The sequence below is a fragment of the Vulpes vulpes genome, chromosome 12 (genome assembly GCF_048418805.1).
Source record: "Vulpes vulpes isolate BD-2025 chromosome 12, VulVul3, whole genome shotgun sequence".
NCBI lineage: Eukaryota > Metazoa > Chordata > Mammalia > Carnivora > Canidae > Vulpes > Vulpes vulpes.
In genome coordinates this window covers 5,710,964-5,730,039 of record NC_132791.1, presented here as the reverse complement: position 1 = coordinate 5,730,039, position 19,076 = coordinate 5,710,964, and the positions used below count along the sequence as shown (strand labels likewise).

The 19,076-nt window shown below is 57.9% G+C and overlaps 1 protein-coding gene and 1 long non-coding RNA gene across 10 annotated transcripts in view; one reads left to right on the top strand and one right to left on the bottom strand.

Moving 5' to 3' along the window:
- Positions 1–1,307: 1,307 nt before the first annotated feature.
- Positions 1,308–3,729, bottom strand: LOC112923092 (uncharacterized). Of its 3 annotated transcripts, none has more exons than XR_011995409.1 (4): positions 3,646–3,729; positions 2,599–3,099; positions 2,055–2,145; positions 1,308–1,535 (listed from the first exon to the last, which is right to left on the bottom strand). It is a non-coding gene; the product is annotated as an uncharacterized lncRNA (long non-coding RNA). The 3 variants fall into 3 exon arrangements; XR_011995408.1 differs by lacking the exon at positions 3,646–3,729 and adding an exon at positions 3,489–3,578 and having other exon boundaries at positions 2,599–2,918; XR_011995407.1 differs by lacking the exon at positions 3,646–3,729 and adding an exon at positions 3,489–3,549.
- Positions 3,165–19,076, top strand: part of TMEM268 (transmembrane protein 268) — a 30,913-nt gene continuing 15,001 nt past the window's right edge. The window contains exons 1-6 of one of the 7 annotated variants that reach the window (XM_072727547.1): positions 3,165–3,966; positions 5,584–5,729; positions 9,689–9,866; positions 14,138–14,247; positions 16,976–17,083; positions 18,379–18,528. In XM_072727547.1, coding sequence (XP_072583648.1) covers positions 9,758–9,866; positions 14,138–14,247; positions 16,976–17,083; positions 18,379–18,528 — 477 coding nt within the window. In that variant the 5' untranslated portion in view covers positions 3,165–3,966; positions 5,584–5,729; positions 9,689–9,757. Of the gene's footprint in view, positions 3,967–5,037; positions 5,250–5,583; positions 5,730–9,560; positions 9,867–14,119; positions 14,248–16,975; positions 17,084–18,378; positions 18,529–19,076 lie in introns of those variants that run through there. The other 6 variants (XM_072727550.1, XM_072727543.1, XM_072727548.1 and 3 more) reach the window with 6 other exon arrangements.

The following is a 19,076-nucleotide window of genomic DNA, read 5'->3' as shown; positions in this document are numbered from 1 at the left end:
GCTGGAGTTGTTCACAGCTTCCCCCATGCTGGCTGCTGTTCTGAGGGCTTCTGCATCGACATTAGCTAATCTAGGCTATGAGGCAGTGAGGGTGCGAGGATGAGCGGTGCGGGAGCCAAGACAGGGACTGGCAGTCTAGCTTAGCATCTGTGCCTAACCACTGTGTGTGCTCAGCACCGAGCAGGTGTGTCTCCCCTTTTATGCTTCTCACCTATGTGATTCTTTTCACTTTGCAGCTCTCGCATCCTAGATTAATTGCTCCTCTGGGCAATTTCTCCTTTTAAATTTTAAGTGGGCTCCCTGCCCAGCAGGGGGGCTTGGAATCATGACCCCGAGATTAAGAGTCGCATGCTCTACCGACTGAGCCAGCCAAGTGCCCCTCCTCCGGGCAATTGGATGTCCTGTGAACCGCTGTCTAGAAGGATGCCCTCACTGTTGCCCATTACAAGCACAGAAACTCTTTGGCCATTCTATTTGGTGCCATAACTCAGATCCACTGAAGTTCTCCTTGACAGAAGGCATAACATGGCTTCTAGCAAGTCAGACCTTGTGTGTAATCCCTACAAATTTCCTCAGGACATACCTTCCCGCCTTATGGGTGGGGAAAAAACCCCTGAGTTTCTGAAAGGTGAGGCAGTTTGTCGGAGGCCATACGAGGAATCACTGCGCTTGGAGTGAGGGAGCCTGTGTTCCAGGCACCTGTGTGAACCCGAGGGCCCTGCAGTTCAGGTGTGTGATGCCGCTTCATGGATGGGGAAGCTGAGGCCTACAGAATGCTCCTGGTCACAGAGTAAGGAAGTGACCGTGGGCGTCCAGTCCAGTCCGGTCAGCCTGACGGCTGCAAGGGACAACCTACCTGCAGGCTTTCCCGAGGCCTGTGGTGGGTGGAGTACTCCCCAACTAAAGCTTCAAAGCCTGTAGCTAAGGTTCTTGGCACACGGTCTTCCCGCCAGGAGGCTGGCGGTACCAGGAGTCGAGGGAAGCCGCTCGGTGAGGGGGACCTGTTCCAAGGAGTCTGGCACGCTCCTCGTCTCTCACCTTGCGCACTTCTTTCCTTCAGGGGCAATCCAGCAGACCTCCGAGTGCTGTTCTGTCAACTAGCTCCTACCACTTCGGTGGCTCCGAAATTACCGGAAGCGCTTCCATACGGGCAGGCAGCTTGGGTTTTGCTCCTTCCACTCCCCTTCCCCTGCGTAGGCTGCTCTGAGAGACAGGAGAGGCACCATCTTTACTGAAAGATTTGGCCAGTAGTTCTGGGGGAGGAAGCCGCCGGATCATGTCAACATCTACAATCTCTGGCTTTTTTTTTTTAAAGATTTTATTTATTCATGAGAGACACACAGAGAGAGGCAGAGACAGGCAGAGGGAGGAGAAGGGAGAAGCAGGCTCCATGCAGGGAGCCCGACGTGGGACTCGATCCCAGGTCTCCAGGATCAGGCCCTGGGCTGAAGGCGCGCTAAACCGCTGAGCCACCGGGGCTGCCCTCATCTCTGGCTTTTGAAGAACTTCTGGGTCAGATGTTAATTCAAGGCTCACTGTTTGGAGGGCATGAGAGTTAGGAATGGGTGGGCTTGGGGGGCCAGGGGCACACAGCATCCCCCCCTTTTCTCCTCCTCGAAGGGAGGGAATAGTGGCGGCATTCTGGAACACGCGGAGGAAAGGGCCCCGCAGACAAGACGGGAGAAGCTAGGCTGGAGGTTCCAAGGACGTGACTGCGTTGGCTACCCGTGTGCAGTTTGTAAAGGTCCAAAGACCAGAGGGTGGAGCTCCCTAGTTGAGAGCCTGAGTCCTTCCCATTGCCCCTCCCAACCCGACATGAGCTCTCCCTCTTTTATTCTCTTTGTATCCGTCAGTGGCTCTTCAGCAGAGTGGAAACGGCCTGGACACCCCAGGCCTTCTGGGCAGGAATTCAGAGTATTTCTTGTCTGGTTCTGACCCAGTTTCCCGGCAAGCAGCGTGTGACTTGTCTTCCTGCCCGCGCACCTCCTGACCAGGACCGCTGTGTGTTGGGTTCCGAGCTCTCAGGGCGGTTAGACCTACCTGCTTAAACCTACCTGCGTGTGTCCCGCCGCCGAGAGCTCCCTGCGCAACTGCGAGTCCACGTCCTGGAGTCCTCGGCCAAGGAAAATTCTGTCGGAATTAATGCTTTGGGAAATAATTTTAAAAATAGCTCACATTTACTGACGTTTTATACCAGAAAAAAATTCCAGGTGCTTTATATACACAGTTAAATTCTCCCAGTGTCTCCTGAGCTAGGTATCATTGTTCCCAGTTACACATTAGGAGACTGATGCGCTTGGTGCTGAAGTCACTTGTGCCCAAGGACAGAGCCAAGTTAGCGGCAAAGCCTGGATTTGAACCCGGGTCTGTCTAGCTTCCCACCCCGAGCCTCTATGACTCTGTTAAGATTGTTCAGGCCACGGCAAGGTTTTAAGTGGCAGGTTTCTAAAAGAGGAAGTCAGTGATACATAACAGACCAGTTTCCAAAACAAGCTCTAATTCCTAAGCGCGTTTATCACGTACCCAGCGGTTCTGAGCCGCCCCCCGCCCGCCGCGTGTCCCATCTGCCACGCTCGGAGGAGCTTCGTTCCTTCGCACCTCATCCAGGTTGGCGGAGAGTCGCAGCCCGCCCTCGCACACGAGTCTCTAACCCTTGCAGACACGACAGGACAGACGGTGAACTGCTGAGTAATGGTGACTGGCCGGAGCGGGTGCTTATTTGGATTTATCTGCAGCTGAAGCCCTGATGGTTTCACTCACGGCCGTTCATTCACTACTCCGGACGCGTGTGGCAAGCGCCGAGGGCAGGGAGCTGGGGGACAGCGGGGAGCATGGGCAGAAGTAGCCTGTGCCCCAAGGTGGGCACTTCCTCTGGGGAAGGCGATGTTAGCAACGAGCACCTCGCGGGCTAGGGGCGGCTGCAGGGTAAACGAGGACGACTCAGAACGGGGGACTGGCCGGGGCCCCGGGATAGGAAAGGGCTCCTGGAAGAAGGGCCCTTTCACCTGAGACCTGCGACTGTGTCTGGCAGTCACGTGGTGAGGTAGGATGGGGTTTGGGGTTACTTTCCAGATGCAGAGGGATGGCAACCACTGAGAACTGGAAGTGAGAGAGGGCACGGGGGTTAGGAGGAACTGAGAAATGCTCTGTGTTCTTGGAGCTTAGGGGCTTTTGGGGTTGAGGGGAGCCTGTATAGATGACTCTGGGGCAGGCGGGGAGGGGAGGGGGCCCCACATGCGGCCTTGTGAATCCGTGGAGATCCTGCTACCCAAGTCCGCTTCCCAGAGAACTCCACTAGACTAGTCCCCGTCCCCTGGATTTTATTCGCCTTTCTCTACCCTGTGGGGCCCCGTCTCCCCCATGCCGTGGTGCTGGGACCTCCCGTGCGCCGCACTGGCAGAGAGGGGGGCTGCTTTCCTGGCTGGCCGAGAACGCGCCTGAGTCCCACTGAAGACCTCCCGTGACGCCCTTCATCCTCCAAGCCCTACCATCAGGCTAGCAGACAGCGATGCCCTTCACGGAGGAGGGAGCTGAAGCTCCGAGGGGTGAGCTCGGCCTGCAAGTTCACGGGCAGGAGTGCTGGAGCCCGGACAGCCGGCCCCAAAGGCCCACGTCTTCTGGGCCTCCCTGGCCAAGGAGACTCACGTGTCCAAGGGTCAGTTCGGCCGCAGTGACAAGCAGTGAGCGTGGGGTCCAGGTAGCCGGGTGGAACAGGCGGGCTTCACGGAGGAGGTGAGCCGTGGAGAGGCGGTGGGACAGGAGCCGACCAGGCCACACGCCTGTCAGAGGATCCCCTCCGTGGCCCATCGGCACGTAGTGTAGCTCCAGCATCCAGGGGCTCTCGCTCCCACGCCCCCACATTGTGTTTTAGGAAACAAGACTAAGACAGGGGCCTCGTGCAGCGCAGCCCAGCGCGAGGCCTGGCGCTCCCGCTCCCGAGGCACCCGGCGCCCTCGGTGCGGGCAGGTGAGCGAACCCCCCCGGAGCTGCGCACTGCCCGGACCGCCCCTGGCCGGCGCTCAAGGGAGCCCGTGGCCTCGGAGGCCCCGGCCAGCGGGCAGCGTCTGTCGGGGTCGAAATGCGTCCGCGGGGGCTCGGCGCGTGCCCTCCAGGAAGGCCGGGGTGGCCGTGGCCGTGGTGGGGTCGCGGGGCTGGAGCCCGGGGCCGGGGGCCTTGGCGCGGTCCTGGGGCCGCCTGCCTGGGGGGGGCTGGGGGAGGGGCGCTACGGCGGCCTGGGGGTGCTGGGGCGGCCTGGGGGTGCTGGGGCGGCCTGGGGGGGCTGGGGGAGGGGCGCTGCGGCGGCCTGGGGGGGGCTGGGGCGGCCTGGGGGGGCGCTGGGGCGGCCTGGGGGGGGCTGGGGCGGCCTGGGGGGGCTGGGGGAGGGGCGCTACGGCGGCCTGGGGGTGCTGGGGCGGCCTGGGGGTGCTGGGGCGGCCTGGGGGGGCTGGGGGAGGGGCGCTGCGGCGGCCTGGGGGGGGCTGGGGCGGCCTGGGGGGGCGCTGGGGCGGCCTGGGGGGGGCTGGGGCGGCCTGGGGGGGCTGGGGGAGGGGCGCTACGGCGGCCTGGGGGGTGCTGGGGCGGCCTGGGGGGGTGCTGGGGCGGCCTGGGGGGGGCTGGGGCGGCCTGGGGGGGCGCTGGGGCGGCCTGGGGGGGGCTGGGGCGGCCTGGGGGGGCTGGGGGAGGGGCGCTACGGCGGCCTGGGGGTGCTGGGGCGGCCTGGGGGTGCTGGGGCGGCCTGGGGGGGCTGGGGGAGGGGCGCTGCGGCGGCCTGGGGGGGGCTGGGGCGGCCTGGGGGGGCGCTGGGGCGGCCTGGGGGGGGCTGGGGCGGCCTGGGGGGGCTGGGGGAGGGGCGCTACGGCGGCCTGGGGGGTGCTGGGGCGGCCTGGGGGGGTGCTGGGGCGGCCTGGGGGGGGCTGGGGCGGCCTGGGGGGGGCTGGGGCGGCCGCCGGCGTGTGCAGGGCCCCGCGTCCCGCCTCCCGGGAGCTGCCCGCAGCCGGGTCCCCGCGGGCGGGCACGTGCTCGGCGGCCGGAGGGAGCGCGGCTGATGCAAGGGCGCAGCCTCCCCTCGGGCCCGGAGCCCGGCGGCGGTGGCGGCGGCGGCGGCCCCTCCCTCCCGGCGGGTGACGGCGCGGGGCGGCCCGGCCGGGGGCGGGGGCGGGGCGGGGCCGCGGGGCGGGGATCCCGGCGGAGGCTGCGGCGCGGAGGGGCTGCGGCGGCCCCGACCTCCCGCGTCCCCGGGGGCGGCGGCGGTGAGTGTGCGCGGGGGCGGGGGCGCGGGCTCGGGGCGCTCCCGGGCGGGTGCGGGTGCGGGTGCGGGTGCGGGTGCGGGTGCGCGGGCGGCGGGGGAGGGGCGCTCCCGGGCTGGGGTCGGGGCGCGTCCCTCCGAGCGCCCGGGGCCGCGTTCCCGCGCGTGGGGGGCGTGGGAGCGGCTGGCGGGGCGGGGCGGGGCGGGGCCCCCGGCGGGGGGAGACCCGGGCCGGCCTCGAGGGCAGAGACCGCCGCGCCGCGACCTCCCTCCCGGCCGCGCTCGGCCTCCGACCCGGGCAGGCTCTCTGACCTTGGGTGGTTCACTTTCATTTCTAGGCCTTACTTTCCTCATCTGCAAAATGGAGAGCTAGGGCCCGCCGTCTTTTAAGGCCTTTCCACCCTGCAGCCTCCGTGACAGGCCCCCTTGCGGCCTTTTGCTGGGGCTTTCCAGTCTAACAAAAACAAAACCCGATTTGCCAAAAGTAAGTCTCTCCCTCTCCCTCCCTCTCTCCCTCTCTCCCTCTCTCTCTCTCCCTCTCTCCTTCTCCCTCTCCCCTCCTCTCTCTGCCTCCCGCGTCCATCCCAGGGAGGCACCTGATTCCTGGGGAGACCCGGCATTCTGTCCCCAGAAACGGAGACCTCTGCTGAGCGGGGCTTAGGGATGCCACTCTTCCTTGCAGGGGCTCACCAGCTTATTAAAAAAAAGAAGTACGACTGGAAGGTCTGGTTGAAATGCAGGATCAGCAAAGAAAGCGCAGGAGCCACTGAGCCTCGGGCTGTGCTCACTTGCTGGCTCTGTCTCCCCCCTGGGGTCTGGCCCCGGCCCCCCAGTCCTCCTGGGGCTGCTGCAGGGCTGAGCGGAGCGGTGGGCCAGGACACACTGGAGGGTGACGAGCGGTGGGCCAGGACACACTGGAGGGTGACAAGCAGTGAGCCAGGACACACTGGAGGGTGACGAGCGGTGGGCCAGGACACACTGGAGGGTGACGGGTCCACCCTGCCCTGGGCCGCCGTTGCCAACACCCACAACTTCCACGCTCTGCAGCCTGCGGGTTGGTCCAGGGGCTGCAGGGTGAGTGCAGAGGGCGCTCCGTGGACCCATCCCGGCCTCTGCTGCTCTGCTCCGAGATCCTTCTCTCGCCCGCCCGTCTCCACCTTTGCAAAGCCTTCCTCCCATCCCCTCCCGTCCCCTCCGACCACCTTGTGTGGTCATCTCTCTCAGTCCTCTTTCTCTGAGTTCATCTTTCCCACCTGATGGGATCCCCAGCACGGAGGGCTGACCAAGGGCTTGAGATTTTATTTTTGGTGTCGGAGCTGAGAAAGCACAGGGCCTGACACTTGAAGGTTCCTCGGGAACGTTTGTGGAGGAAAACTAGTGACAGCTGTATTCCTTGGGTGATTCCTATTTGCCAGGTGCTCTCTGAGTGATTGATGTGCCTGGACTTTTTTTTTTTTTTTTAGCCTCAGTTACCATATTATCCGCCTTTAAAGTTTTTTTTTTTTTTTTTTTTAATTTTTATTTATTTATGATAGTCACAGAGAGAGAGAGAGAGGCAGAGACACAGGCGGAGGGAGAAGCTGGCTCCATGCACCGGGAGCCCGATGTGGGATTCGATCCCGGGTCTCCAGGATCGCGCCCTGGGCCAAAGGCAGGCGCCAAACCGCTGCGCCACCCAGGGATCCCTTATCCGCCTTTAATGTAAAGAAACTCGAGGGAGAGAGAGAGTTGAGTGACTTGCTCCAGGTGACACGGGAGGGAAACAGCAGGACTGTACAGGTGCTTCTTAGCCACCACTTGTTACTTCAGTCGAGTGGATGAACTCTGATGGAGACTTTGCAGGAGGCTAACTGGGCCGACTGCGGCGCTGGGACTTCTTCTCCAAGACAGTGCCTACTTGTGAGATTTTGCAACTAACGGAAAGTTTCCACGGGGGAAGGGTACCTGGGCAGCTCTGGCTTGTGGGTGGTCCCTCCTGCCTGGAGGAGGGTGGGTGCGTTCCTGGGTCCCCCAGGCCTTTCTGAGACTCCGGTACAGCTTCTCTGGGCTGTAGGCTGCTAGCTACAACATCTCTGGGGTGTCTGGGAAAACAGATGCTTTCTTGCCTTGGAAATGGGCCTGAGGAATATATTTGCCTCGTGGGCCCAGGAGGTGACGAGAGGAGGCAGGGAAGGGCTTCAGAGATCGCCAAGGGCAGGGCAACCTTCCTTGGGCTGCTGTTGTTGCTTTTATGCTAACTCTTGGGGTGGGGGTGCAAGATAAGAGGAAGGAAGTAAGGGGTGGTGCCATTGACTGGTAATGCTCTGCAGTATTTAGGGATGCCTGCTGTGGGCAGGGCTTGGGGGAGGGGAGGGGGAGATGGCCTCTGAGGCCAGCAGGACTTTGCTGCCTGTCACACCTGGGAGATGAGCCTCTCTCAACTGTGTTTTTTTTTTTTTTTTTTTTTAAGATGTGTTAAATAACAGGCTCAGAGACAGCCAGACATGGGTCCTGGGGCTCAGAACCGAGGGATTATGGGCTTGGACTCTGGAGCCAGGTGGCCTGAGTTCCCCTCTTGGCCCTACAGCTTCCAGCCAACCCACTGGCTGTCATGCCTGTGTCTCCTTCCGTTATCCCTGTGCAGCTATGCCAGGTAGGATTCCCTGAAGCCATTTTACAGATGAGGACAGCAAGGCTCAGGGGGTTGAGTACCTTGCCCCGGAGCACATGAGTGGCTGAGCTGGGATTCAGATCCAGGCTCTTGGGTGTTCAAGTCCTTGCTTTTTCCTGACATTTTGTTGCTTTCTGGCCTCAGAGCCAGGTACAGGGCAGGTGTGTGATACCTGTTAGTTGAAAGGCTCATTTTTGTATATTCCTGGTTGGTGGAGGGGGCTCCCAAGTGATCTTCTGGAGGTTAATGTCACAGCTGGCTTCAGGTGCCTGCAGTCGGCGGGGTCACACAGGCTCCCCACTTAGAAAGCCGTGCCCCCCACACCTGGCTTAACGCTCTGCTCGAAATCCCTGAGTCATTTTTGAACAAGGGACCCCATGTTTTCATTATGCACTTGTAGAGCTGGTCCTTTCTAAAAGACTGAGTGAAATGGGGGGTGGGGAGGGTCTGGGAGTCAGGCTCCCCTCTTCAGGGGACCGCAGCAGCTTGTAATCAAGTAGATGTGTGCCGACTGGACACTTGTTTTCACCAGCGTCAGGTACCATGGCCACAAAACCCAGTTCTAGTGGACTTTTCACCGAGATGGTTGGCAAGGCCGGCGTGTCATCCCAGGGACTTAGGCGTGGTTTTCCTCGGTGATGGGTGATTCTTAGGGCCCCGAGTGGACACATAACAGAACGAGTAAGCGTGCAGGCTCCAGCCAGAGTGTGTGGCACCGGAGACTCCGCGTTGGCATCGAGAAAATCTCCACGAAGGACATTTCTGCTTTCCTGACACAGGTGTCCTAAGGCCATGTTCATGGTCACCGTGCTGTCTCTGAGCAGCTCCCCAGGCTTTGCAAGCATTTCCGAGATCTTTTGGAGCTAGATGCCAGGAAGATGCATTGCTTTCCTCACCCTCCTGTGTCCTGTCTCTTTGTAGGTAACAGGAACTGTTCCTCTGACAGCATTTCTAGTTTTGCTTTGGCCGCCTGGAAGCTCAAAACCAAATTTCTTGGCTCAGGCAATGCAACGGTGCCAAACTTCCAAGCAGCAACGGTCAACGCTAGTATTCCTGGGATGCCCCCTTGGTCCTAGATGCCCTCACCCATCCTTGTGTATTTATCATCCCGCTGAGTCTGTGTAGCAGCCCTGTGGGGAAGATACCGTTGAGGAGAGGGAGGCAGGTGTCTGTGAGGCTAACCCACTTGCCCAAGCTTACGTAACTAGTAGATTGCAGAAGTGTGGTGGAGCCTGATTAGTCCCGAACCCGGAGCCCATGCTCTTCAGCAGAGACTTCCACTGCTTCTGCCAGGGACTCTGATTGCCTGAAAATCTGGGTATTTTTGTTTTTCGTGGTTGTTATCATTATCATTATTATTACGAATGTGTGTATGTGTGTGTGTGTGTGTGTGAGATCTGTATTTCCCACCATCCTGATTTTTTTCACTTGTACTTTGTCACGTCTTCTGGGGAGCTTTGCATAAACAAGCCTCCCCGTGATGAGGGTACTGGTCCTGGGCCTGGCTGCCGGGGCTGCTCTCGGGAGGGGAACGGAAGCCCCAGATGCCTGGGCAGCTCATGGGCTCCCGGTGAGTGCCCGCGTGTCCGAGCAGAGGAGACCCCAGCCCAGGGACAAGGTCTCCCCCGGAGCAGGGTCTTATTTCTTGCTCTTCACTCCCGAGAGTGTCCCTCAGCCTGACTGGAGAGAGCAGAGTCCGTGGAGAGGCTCTCGGCGGCGCTCCGTGGCCTTGGAGAGGGCCAAGGAGCCGGCCTGCCCGGGCCTGAGGTCGCTTCTCGCACTGTTCTCCGAAGGCAAGTGAAGCCCAGCCGGCTGCTCCAGGATGAACCAGGGCTCCAGGAAGGGGAAGTAGACGCCCGGCGATGGCCTGCGAAGCACGGACGGGCCCCGGTGCCGCTGCCAGCCCATTGCCCACCGCCTCCCCTGGCTGGAGTGCCTTGCCTGGAGGGAGTCCTCCGGGCTGGGGCCAAGGTAAGGCTGTGACCCCCCCCACCCCCCCAGGATGCGAGCTGGACTCACTAACACATGGGGGGGGGCGCTGTCATTTGTACCCATTCTCTCTGTCCCCTTGCGCTTGGACCTCCTGCCCTATCTTCCTAGCTGCTCTCTTCTTCTTGCCCCTTCCACTTATATGGCATTTAGAGCTTTTAAAAATGCAGAACAGACTCTGTCACTTTCTGCCTCCGTGTTTCCCACGGGGCTTAGGGTGAAGATCTGTCAGGCAGCAGCCCGCGAGGCCTGCCTTCTGGCCCCCGCTGCCCGTGTCCTCTGCCCCCGGCACGCGGTGCTGCCTCAGGGCTTTTGCATCTGCTGTTTCTCCTGCCTGCTGGGCTCTTTCCTTTCCTCCTTTCCTCTGATTAATTTCTAGTCGTGCTTCAGAGCTCGGCTCAAATTCCCCTTCTGTGGGGAATCCTAAGTCAGGCCTCCCTGATGGGTTCCTGCTTCTCTGCACCGCACTTCCCTTAGCCTGCACCGAAATAATGGCCTGTGCGATGAGTCGAGTGCCAGCTTCCCCACTAGAATGTAAGCTCCCCGAGGGCAGGGGCACGGTGCTGTCCTGCTGTCCCCGCACCCGCACACCTCCGCATGCCCGGCCCCCAGCAGACGCTCAGTGAGCGAACGGAGAGAATGGGTGGCTGGGGGTGGGCATCTTGAATTGCGGCTGCCTACCTAGACCATTTGAAACCTGACCACTGAAGAACAAAGGTTTCCTTTTCTACAACTGTTATTGGGGAGGCAGTTTGCACACCCACACACATGCACACACATGCACACACGTGCACACGCACACACATTCCCCAATAGAAGAAGACGGGATGAAATAATTTTCCTTTAGAACTTTGAAGACTTTGCCCCACTGGTTTTTGGCAAGCCAGTTCTTGCTCCTTTGTAGGAAACTTCTCCTTGCTATACACACACGCGCGCGCACGCACACATGCATGCACACGCTCACACGTGTGTGCCTGCCCACTTCTTTCGTAGCTTTCCAAGTTCTTTTTCTTATCTAGGTGTAAAAAAAAAAAGTGTTTCTAAGTGGGGACTTGCTGTTCCCAGTTTAAGGAACAGATGAGAGAGATGATTGCCAAGAATCCAGGAACTTGGTTTGAAAGGCAAACAAAGACACCTCGGAAAATCTTTGCGTGGCCGGGGGCCCGCAGTCTCCTGGGTGTGCAGAGAGCCAGGCCGGGGGAGCAGCTGGTGTCCCGCAGGCCCGGCCCCTGGTCCCTGTGGGTTTTCTCCTCTGTGCCACCAAATGCAGGGCTAGCCTGTGGCCCCGGCTGGCGTGCCCGCCTGCGTTTTGGGCACTGCCTTGGCCCTGCTTCTTCTCTTTCTTACTTTCATTTCCCCTGGTAACTTTGGGCAGGTCTGTCCGCGGTGCAGAGGCCCTGTTCCCTTTTCCACGACGGTGGTGTCCCTGTCTGAGGGGCTCTCGGAGGATCAAAGGAGATTAGGACCGAGAAGCCCCAGCCCTGTGCCTGGTGCCCAGCAAGGGCTCCATGCCTGGGAGCTCTTCTTGTTTTTATCCGATTCTATCTTATTTCTGCCTTTGCTTTCTTTCTGTCCAATTTTTCTCATTTGCTTGTTTTCAAATATAATTTTGTAATTTTATCTTTGCCTGTTTTCTTTTTATGAAGTCACCTTAAATCCTTTCTGGCGCAGGTGTGGGAGGGTAAGAACACAAGTAAATGGTGTGCGTGGGTTGCTCTGTTGGCAACTTTTGAGTCCTGACAAGCTTGCTTTTACGCTGGCAACCGTCGTGGCCTGTTACGTTGTCCCAAGCATTTATGTTCATCCTCTTACCTCTCAGTAAAATCCTCTGCGGTGGATACGATTCCCCCTCCGAGGGAGGAAGCAGGCCAGGGATTTGGGTCACTTCTGCAGGGCTACTCTGCGAGCGAGAGGCCGGGCTGTGCTTTGAGTCCAAACCCAATCTAGCTTGTGCTTTCCCTGCCCCGCCACCTGGCCTCCACACCCCTCACCTCTTGCAAAGACTTAAAAAAAAAAAAAAAAAAAAAAAAAAAAAAGGAGGAAAGCAAATAAAATTCTTTTTAGCAGGGGGATCAAATACTGTGTCACCCTTGAGCTCATAGGTGATACCCCAGGGAACAAAAAAAGAACCCTGTTGGGACTGGGGACCAGAGTTCTATCCTGTCAGTTCATCTATACATCAAACCTTTATTTAGTGTCTGTGGTATACCCGGTACTGAACCCCGCTCAGGGGATTCAGTGGTGAGTGGAACTGGGGGAGCACGTAGTCTAATGGGTGAGGTAGACTCTGATCAACTAAATACACGCGTAAACAAAATAATTGCAAATATACGTACTTATCTTGGATGAGAAGAGCAGTTCTGAGTAGGCTTATTGGGGGTTTGATCTGTTAAGGGTATAGTGTCAGGGAAGACTCCCTGAGAAGGTGGTTAATGAGTTGGGCTACTCATGATGAGTCGGATTTAAGTGTGTGAACCCCGGGGGATGTGCTCTAGGGAATGGGAGCAGCATGTGCAAAGGCCCTGGGGTGGGAGAGATGCTGCGTGTTCTAGGAACAAAGGCGGCTGGTGTGGTGAGACACAGAGCTGAGTGGCCTGAGGTGAGTTTAGCAGGAGGCTGGTGCTTCTGAGGGCTGGGAGAGTGCAGTGAGGGGGTTGGTTTTGGTCAGGAGAGCACCGAAAAGCTATTGAAAGTTTTACCCTAGAGGATGTTGGGTCTCATCCGGTAGGTGTGCTGGCTGTTGTGTGGAGGGTGCATTGTAGGCAGGAGCAGTAGGTGTGGAGAAACCAGTGAGGAGGCTGCCCCAAGGACGCGAGGGCGAGTGGAGGTCACCTGGCCTGGGCTTGGGGTGTGCGCGCCAAGAGGTGTGTGGGATCCAGAGATGTCTTGTTGGCCCAGTTGGCAGGGCCCAGCGAGGGGCTGCGTGAGGGGCAGGATGGGTGGGCCGGGAATTCCCAAGGAGGTAGGACTGAGTCATTTTGGGTTAAGGACTCAGGCACTGCCCAGAGCCGGGCCCTGAGGTGACCGCTTCTGGCCAGCACATAACGTGTTTACGGTTTGCTGCCTTCCCTGCTGCTCCATCTTCTGGCCCTGCCCACAGAAGGGGCACCAGCATGTCCAGTCCCCAGCCTTGCGTGGCCCGAGCACCCGCTGCTCCCCTCCCCTGCCCGCCCCCAGGCCCCTGGCTGTTGACCGGACCGTGGGGGTGGCGCGGAGGGTTTGGGTGCTGTTGTGACCCGGCTGGGTTGATGTGGTGTGTTTTTTGAGGTTAGACTTAATTCACTTGGTGCTTTTGAAATGTTGAGTGAGTTGCAGATACCCTGGGGACGGGGTGACCAGTAAGGCAGTGTATTAATTTCCTGTGGTCGCCGTGGTGAGTTGTCACCCACACCGCGGCTGGAGAAACACAAATCCATCCTCTTACACAGCTCAGGAGGTGGGGGGGTCTGACGCTGGCTTCACTGAGCTGCAGCCCTCAGGGGGGATAATCCGTTTCCTTTTCCGGCTTCTAGAGGCCACACACGCTCGCTCCTTGGGCCACGAAGCTCCCTCCACCTCCAAAGGCAGCGGCGCCCCGTCTCTGTGCTCCCCACCCCCATCACATCACTCCCGATGCTTCGCCACCGCCTTCTTCCATTTTTAGGGACCCTGGTGATTACATCGGTCCCACCCAGACAGTCCAGGAGGCTCTCCCGATTTCAGGCCAGCTGATTAGTGACTTTAACTCCATCTGTAACCTTAAGTCTCCTTTGCAGCGTAAGGTAACAGATTCACAGGCTCTGGGGAGCACGGCGGGGACATCTCTGGGGGCTCATTGTTCTGCCCACCGCAGTCACGCTGAGGCCACTGGGAGTGTAGTATTGGGGTGAGCTTCCTTTGCGGTGATCCTACAAATGTCTGATGCGTCACCTTCCCCATGTCGTTAGTTGTTCAGGCTCCGTTTAAGTATCTTTTGTGATGGGGACCGCTGTACCTGCAGTTCGTTGTGTGGACAGCTCTCATTCTTGGCACGTTCTTCCTTATATGGTCTTGCATGGTGTCCAGGTAGCCTCCACGCTCTGGTCCCCATTCTGCCTCCGTGGGGGTTTCTTGTGAAGTTCAGTCCTTCTCGCGTAGGGACTCAGGGACCGCCACTATGCCACCTCCTTGCCGTGAGAAGGACCTCAGAGCCCAGAGGAGGTGATGTCATCAGGCTCTGGGCTCGTCCACAGTAGTTCTCACCCAGCCAGGTGAAGCTTCTGGTCTGCTTTCAGAGCTCCGCAATGGCCAAGTCCTCACGGTTCTCCGGATCGACAATACCTGTGCCCCCATCTCCTTTGATCTGGGCGCCGCAGAAGAGCAACTGCAGACCTGGGGCATTCAGGTGAGTGCTGATTTTATTGAGACCCTGCCATCTTTCCTTTCTTCCATCCACCCACCTGTCCGCCCATCCATCTATCCATTCTTCCGGTTTTTCACAAAATATTCGTTCAACGCTGACTCTGTGCTCCGTGTGGTAGGGCACGCACGGAAGATGTATTAGAAGTGTCCTCTCCTCCCAGTTACTTCACTTAACAGATACGTGTTTTGGGGTGCCTGTCATTTGCTAGGCACCGAGCCGGGTGCTGGGTACTATAGAGGTGACCAGGACCCAGCACCTGTGTTCCCACAGCTCTTAGAGCCCAGGGCGGGAGATGGGCTCACGCTGGGCTAACTTAGGACAGCAGGCTCTAAACGTCGAGGTAGAAGGACGTACAGGGCACTGAAGGCCTTCACAGGAGAAAGCGATGAACTCCCCTTGGGGAGCAGTGGTTTGGAAAGCATCACGGAGGGGCGGATACTTGACCTGGGGTCTTGAAGGAAAAATAGGAGTTTGCTGGGTAGACAGGACGAAGGGCATTTGAGGAGACGGAACTGCATATTCAAAGAGGGAAGGTGCAGGGATCCCTGGGTGGCGCAGCGGTTTGGCGCCTGCCTTTGGCCCAGGGCGCGATCCTGGAGACCCGGGATCGAATCCCATATCAGGCTCCCGGTGCATGGAGCCTGCTTCTCCCTCCGCCTGTGTCTCTGCCTCTCTCTCTCTCTGTGACTATCATAAATAAATAAAAAAAAAAACAAAAAAACAAAAAAAACAAAAAAAAAACAAAGAGGGAAGGTGCATGAATTCATTAGCTGGTAATGCAGTGCCCTCGAGCATGCCGAGTTGAGGCAGAGGCTTCTCAGACCCAGGGGTCTGGGTGCAGATCCAGCTCTGCGGCTCACCGCCTGTGTGACGTTGAGCAGATGACTTCACCTCTCTGAGTGGCAGTCCCATCCTCTATACAATGAGGGCAATATTGAGACCTACTACCCAGGGTTTTCTTGTGAAGAGGACGTGAAATAATGCTTGAGGAATCGTTGTACTGTCTCTGGCACGTAGTAGACGTTCTGTAAGTTGTGAGGTATTGGTGTCGTGACGAGGTACCCCACAGCTCTGGTGTTCTCGCTTCCCTAAGCCCTCAGCATCACCAGGCCTTTCCCCTGCACTGTCTAGGGAGGACTCATTTATTTATTTTTTTAAAAGATTTATTTATTTATTAGAGAGAGAGAGAGGGCATGAGCGGGAGGGGCGGAGGGAGAGGGAGAGAGAGAGAGAGAATCTCAAGCAGACTCCGCGCTGAGCTTGGAGCCCCGAGATCATGACCTGAGCTGGAACCAGGGGTCAGGACGCTTAACCGACTGAGCCACCCAGGCTCCCCGAGGGGAGGACTGATTGTAGAGGGGAAAGACACACCACTAATTTTACCCTGAAGATTTTAGGGTTTACTTCCCTCAAACTGAATTGAATGACTGTCTAAATGAACATTTTATCGCTTAAAGGGAAACTTTCTGAATTGACGCTTCTAACCCCACACCAGCACAGCGGCTGGCTTCTCATCCCACGTTCCCTGTCAGCCTTTGTGCAAAGGAACACTTTGCTTTTTTCTCTTTTATTTTCTTTTCTTTAAAGATTTTATTTATTCGAGAGAGAGAGAGTGCAGAGTGAGACAGAGAGAGAGAGAGCGAGCGCGCACATGGCGGTGGGAGGGGCGGAGGGAGAGGGAGAAGCAGACTCCCCCCAGAGCAGGGAGCCTGACCCAGAGCTCGATCCCAGGACCCTGAGACCATAACCCGAGCCATAGGCAGACGCTTAACTGATGGAGCCACCCCGGTGCCCAGAACATTCTTCTTAAATCGTCTTCGGGTGGGGTTTTAACCGGGGAACAGTTCACATATTCTTCTATCATGTTCCTAAATATTGTCTTTAATGGTCAAATTCTGTTTTCTTAAGCAGCCTGCTCTTGCAGAGCCTTTATCTGCTAAGCCATTTTCTTCTGGGGGGGTTGGGGAGAGGAGCAGGAAGATGGGAGCTTTCAGTACCTTGGGCTGCATTTACAGTTCTTGATAACGCAGTATTGGCAACAGCTCCCGTGTATCAGGTGTTCACTACGGAGCGTGCACCGGGCCTGTGTGCACATACGCTGAGATGCACACGTCTGCTAGAGTAACACGTAGCCGCTGGAGTAGAGGAACAGAGGTCCCCCCGAGGTGCCCGTGTGTGCGTACGTGTTATGCATACACTTACTTTATAGTATATACATTAGGACCGCACATGTGGCACGTTATTTAACATGCAAGTCGCCCCTACATGGTAGGTATTCTTACCCTCGTTTGACAGAGGGGGAACCTGAGGCTCAGAGAAATGGGGGTCCTTGCCCCAGGTCACATGGGACATGAACAGAAAGGCCAGGGTTAGGACCCAGGCTACTGACCCCAAGGCCTGTACCTTAACTGTTAGGCTGTCATGTGCCCGCTGTGAGGTCCTGAGCCTTGGGCCGCAGGCTTCCCCCCGGGGCTGTCCTCCTGGATCTCGAGTTGTCCCACCTCCTCAGGGGCGCCCAGCCTTCCGGGTGCCTAGGGCTGTGTCCGGTGATCGCCTCTTGGAGTGCTCCGAGCTCCTCATCCTGCCTTCCAGGGCAGTCTGGATCCACATGATCGTCACAAGAACTGGAAATGACATGATTACGTGCAGGAAGGAGGTGGGAGTGGTTCTCCGTGGCTGATTGGTGTCTCTCCCTCGCATGGCCAAGCAGGTCCCTGCCGACCAGTACAGGAGCTTGGCCGAAAGTGCCCTGTTGGAGCCCCAAGTGAGAAGATACATCATCTACAACTCCAGGCCTATGCGGCTGGCCTTTGCCGTGGTAAGGAGGCAGGGGCTGCACGCCCACCCTGTTGCGGCCCCGCGTGCTGCTGCCCATCTGGCCTTGTGTTCTGGGGCCTGCTGGTGTGGCCGAGGGGCTTGTGGCCTGTGGTCCAGCCGCCTGGGGTGGAGCAGGCCATGTGGACCTGGACTTGGTGTAGGGCGGCTGCGGGGAGAGAGTCGCCACCAGATCCCTATGTGCGGGGCGAGAGGGGGAGCTTACTAAGGATAGAGCTTGGGACTCGGAATCTGCGGACCCACCATTGAGACTTTGGACTCAGTGTCTGGCTTGGGGGAAGACTTGTCTTCTCTCTGGGACTTGGGTCCCTGATCTGTTCCACGGGTAGGTCCATTTCTGCTCTGATCACATATACATGAGAGTGTGTAAACATACGTGTGTGTATGTGAACCCATGAAGGCACATACATGTGAGCATCCATATCCACCTCTGTGTGTACGTGTCCGCACACACGTACACACCTAGGTACATGCAGCAGAGCCAATATCTGAGCCCAGGCAGTCTGATTTCAGCATCTGTGCTCTCAGCTACTCCCATCTGCTCCGTCTCTGCACGTATACGTGGCCCCACAGTACTCTTGACTCGCACGTCTGCTGCCGGGTGGCCACCGGCATTGTTAATCCTCTAACACGTGCTAAGCTGTTACACCTGTTGTCTGATTAACCCTTATAACAACCTGCAAAGCAGATAAGTGTCCCCATTTTATGGAAGAGGAGATGGAGGCTCAGAGCATTGCTAATAACTTGTCCAACGCCACACATGGCTGTTGAAGGATCAGTGTGGGTTTCTTTCTTTTTTTTTTTTTTTTTAAAGATTTTATTTATTTTTTCATGAGAGACACACAGAGAGAGGCAGAGACATAGGCAGAGGGAGAAGCAGGCTCCATGCAGGGAGCCCGATGTGGGACTCGATCCCAGGACCCCAGGATCACGCCCTGGGCCAAAGGCAAACGGTCAACCGCTGAGCCACGCAGGTGCCCCTCAGTGTGGGTTTCTGAATCAAATTTATCTCACTCCCAGGCCCCCTGCCCTTTTCTGTTTTATTTAAAATCAGGGTAAGCAAGGATTCGGAGTAACTATCCTGACCTGTTTCCTCTACTGTTGCTTATGGACGAGGAGCAAGGGCTCCGCACAGACCCTGGTCTGTCCCTTCCTGGCCCTGTGAGCTGCGTTTCTGAGGAGGGCACCGGATGCACCCAAAGGCTGTCTCCCTTTGAATGGAGCTGCTTCGTTCGAGCTCTGGAATTCCTGATCGTGCTTGTCTCTGGCCTCTTGCAGGTTTTCTACGTGGTGGTGTGGGCCAACATCTACTCCACCAGCCAGATGTTTGCCCTGGGGAACCACTGGGTGGGTGTGCTGCTCGTGACCCTGGCCGCCATGAGCCTGACCCTGACCCTCGTGCTCATCTTCGAGAGACACCAGAGGAAGGTGAGATGATCCGGAGACCCCGGCCATGCTCCCTCCGGGAAGGGCATGCCGGCTGGAGAATCCCAGGTCCCATCTTTCTCTTTTCTCTGCCTCCGAGAATTACTCCAACCATGAAAATTCATGCAGGCCCATGTGCCCAGCAACTAAAAGAAATGAAATCACGTGTGTGGTTAATTCCTCTCTGTTTTTCTTGCCTAATCCCTGTGGGTTGTTTTTCTGGAAGCGAGCTGTGCTTGGAGAGAGTCTGGGACGGGGCGGGGAGGAGGGCACTTGGGGTTTACTGAGCCCTTTCACACTAAGAAATGGCTGAGCTGGAATTCAAGACCAGGGCGCTTGGATCCCCAGCCGTGTTCTCAGCCAACAGCCTAGGGCACCGGTGGTCTGCGTGTGGAAGACCGTACACGTAGTGGCTCAACCCAACGCAGCGGGGCGGTGGCTTAGCTTAGAGCTCCATACTTCTGGGCTGTGTCCTCTCTGGAACCTCCAGGGGAGAACGTATGTCCTGCCTCTTCCAGCTCCTGGGAGCCACCTGCACCCCTGGGCTGATG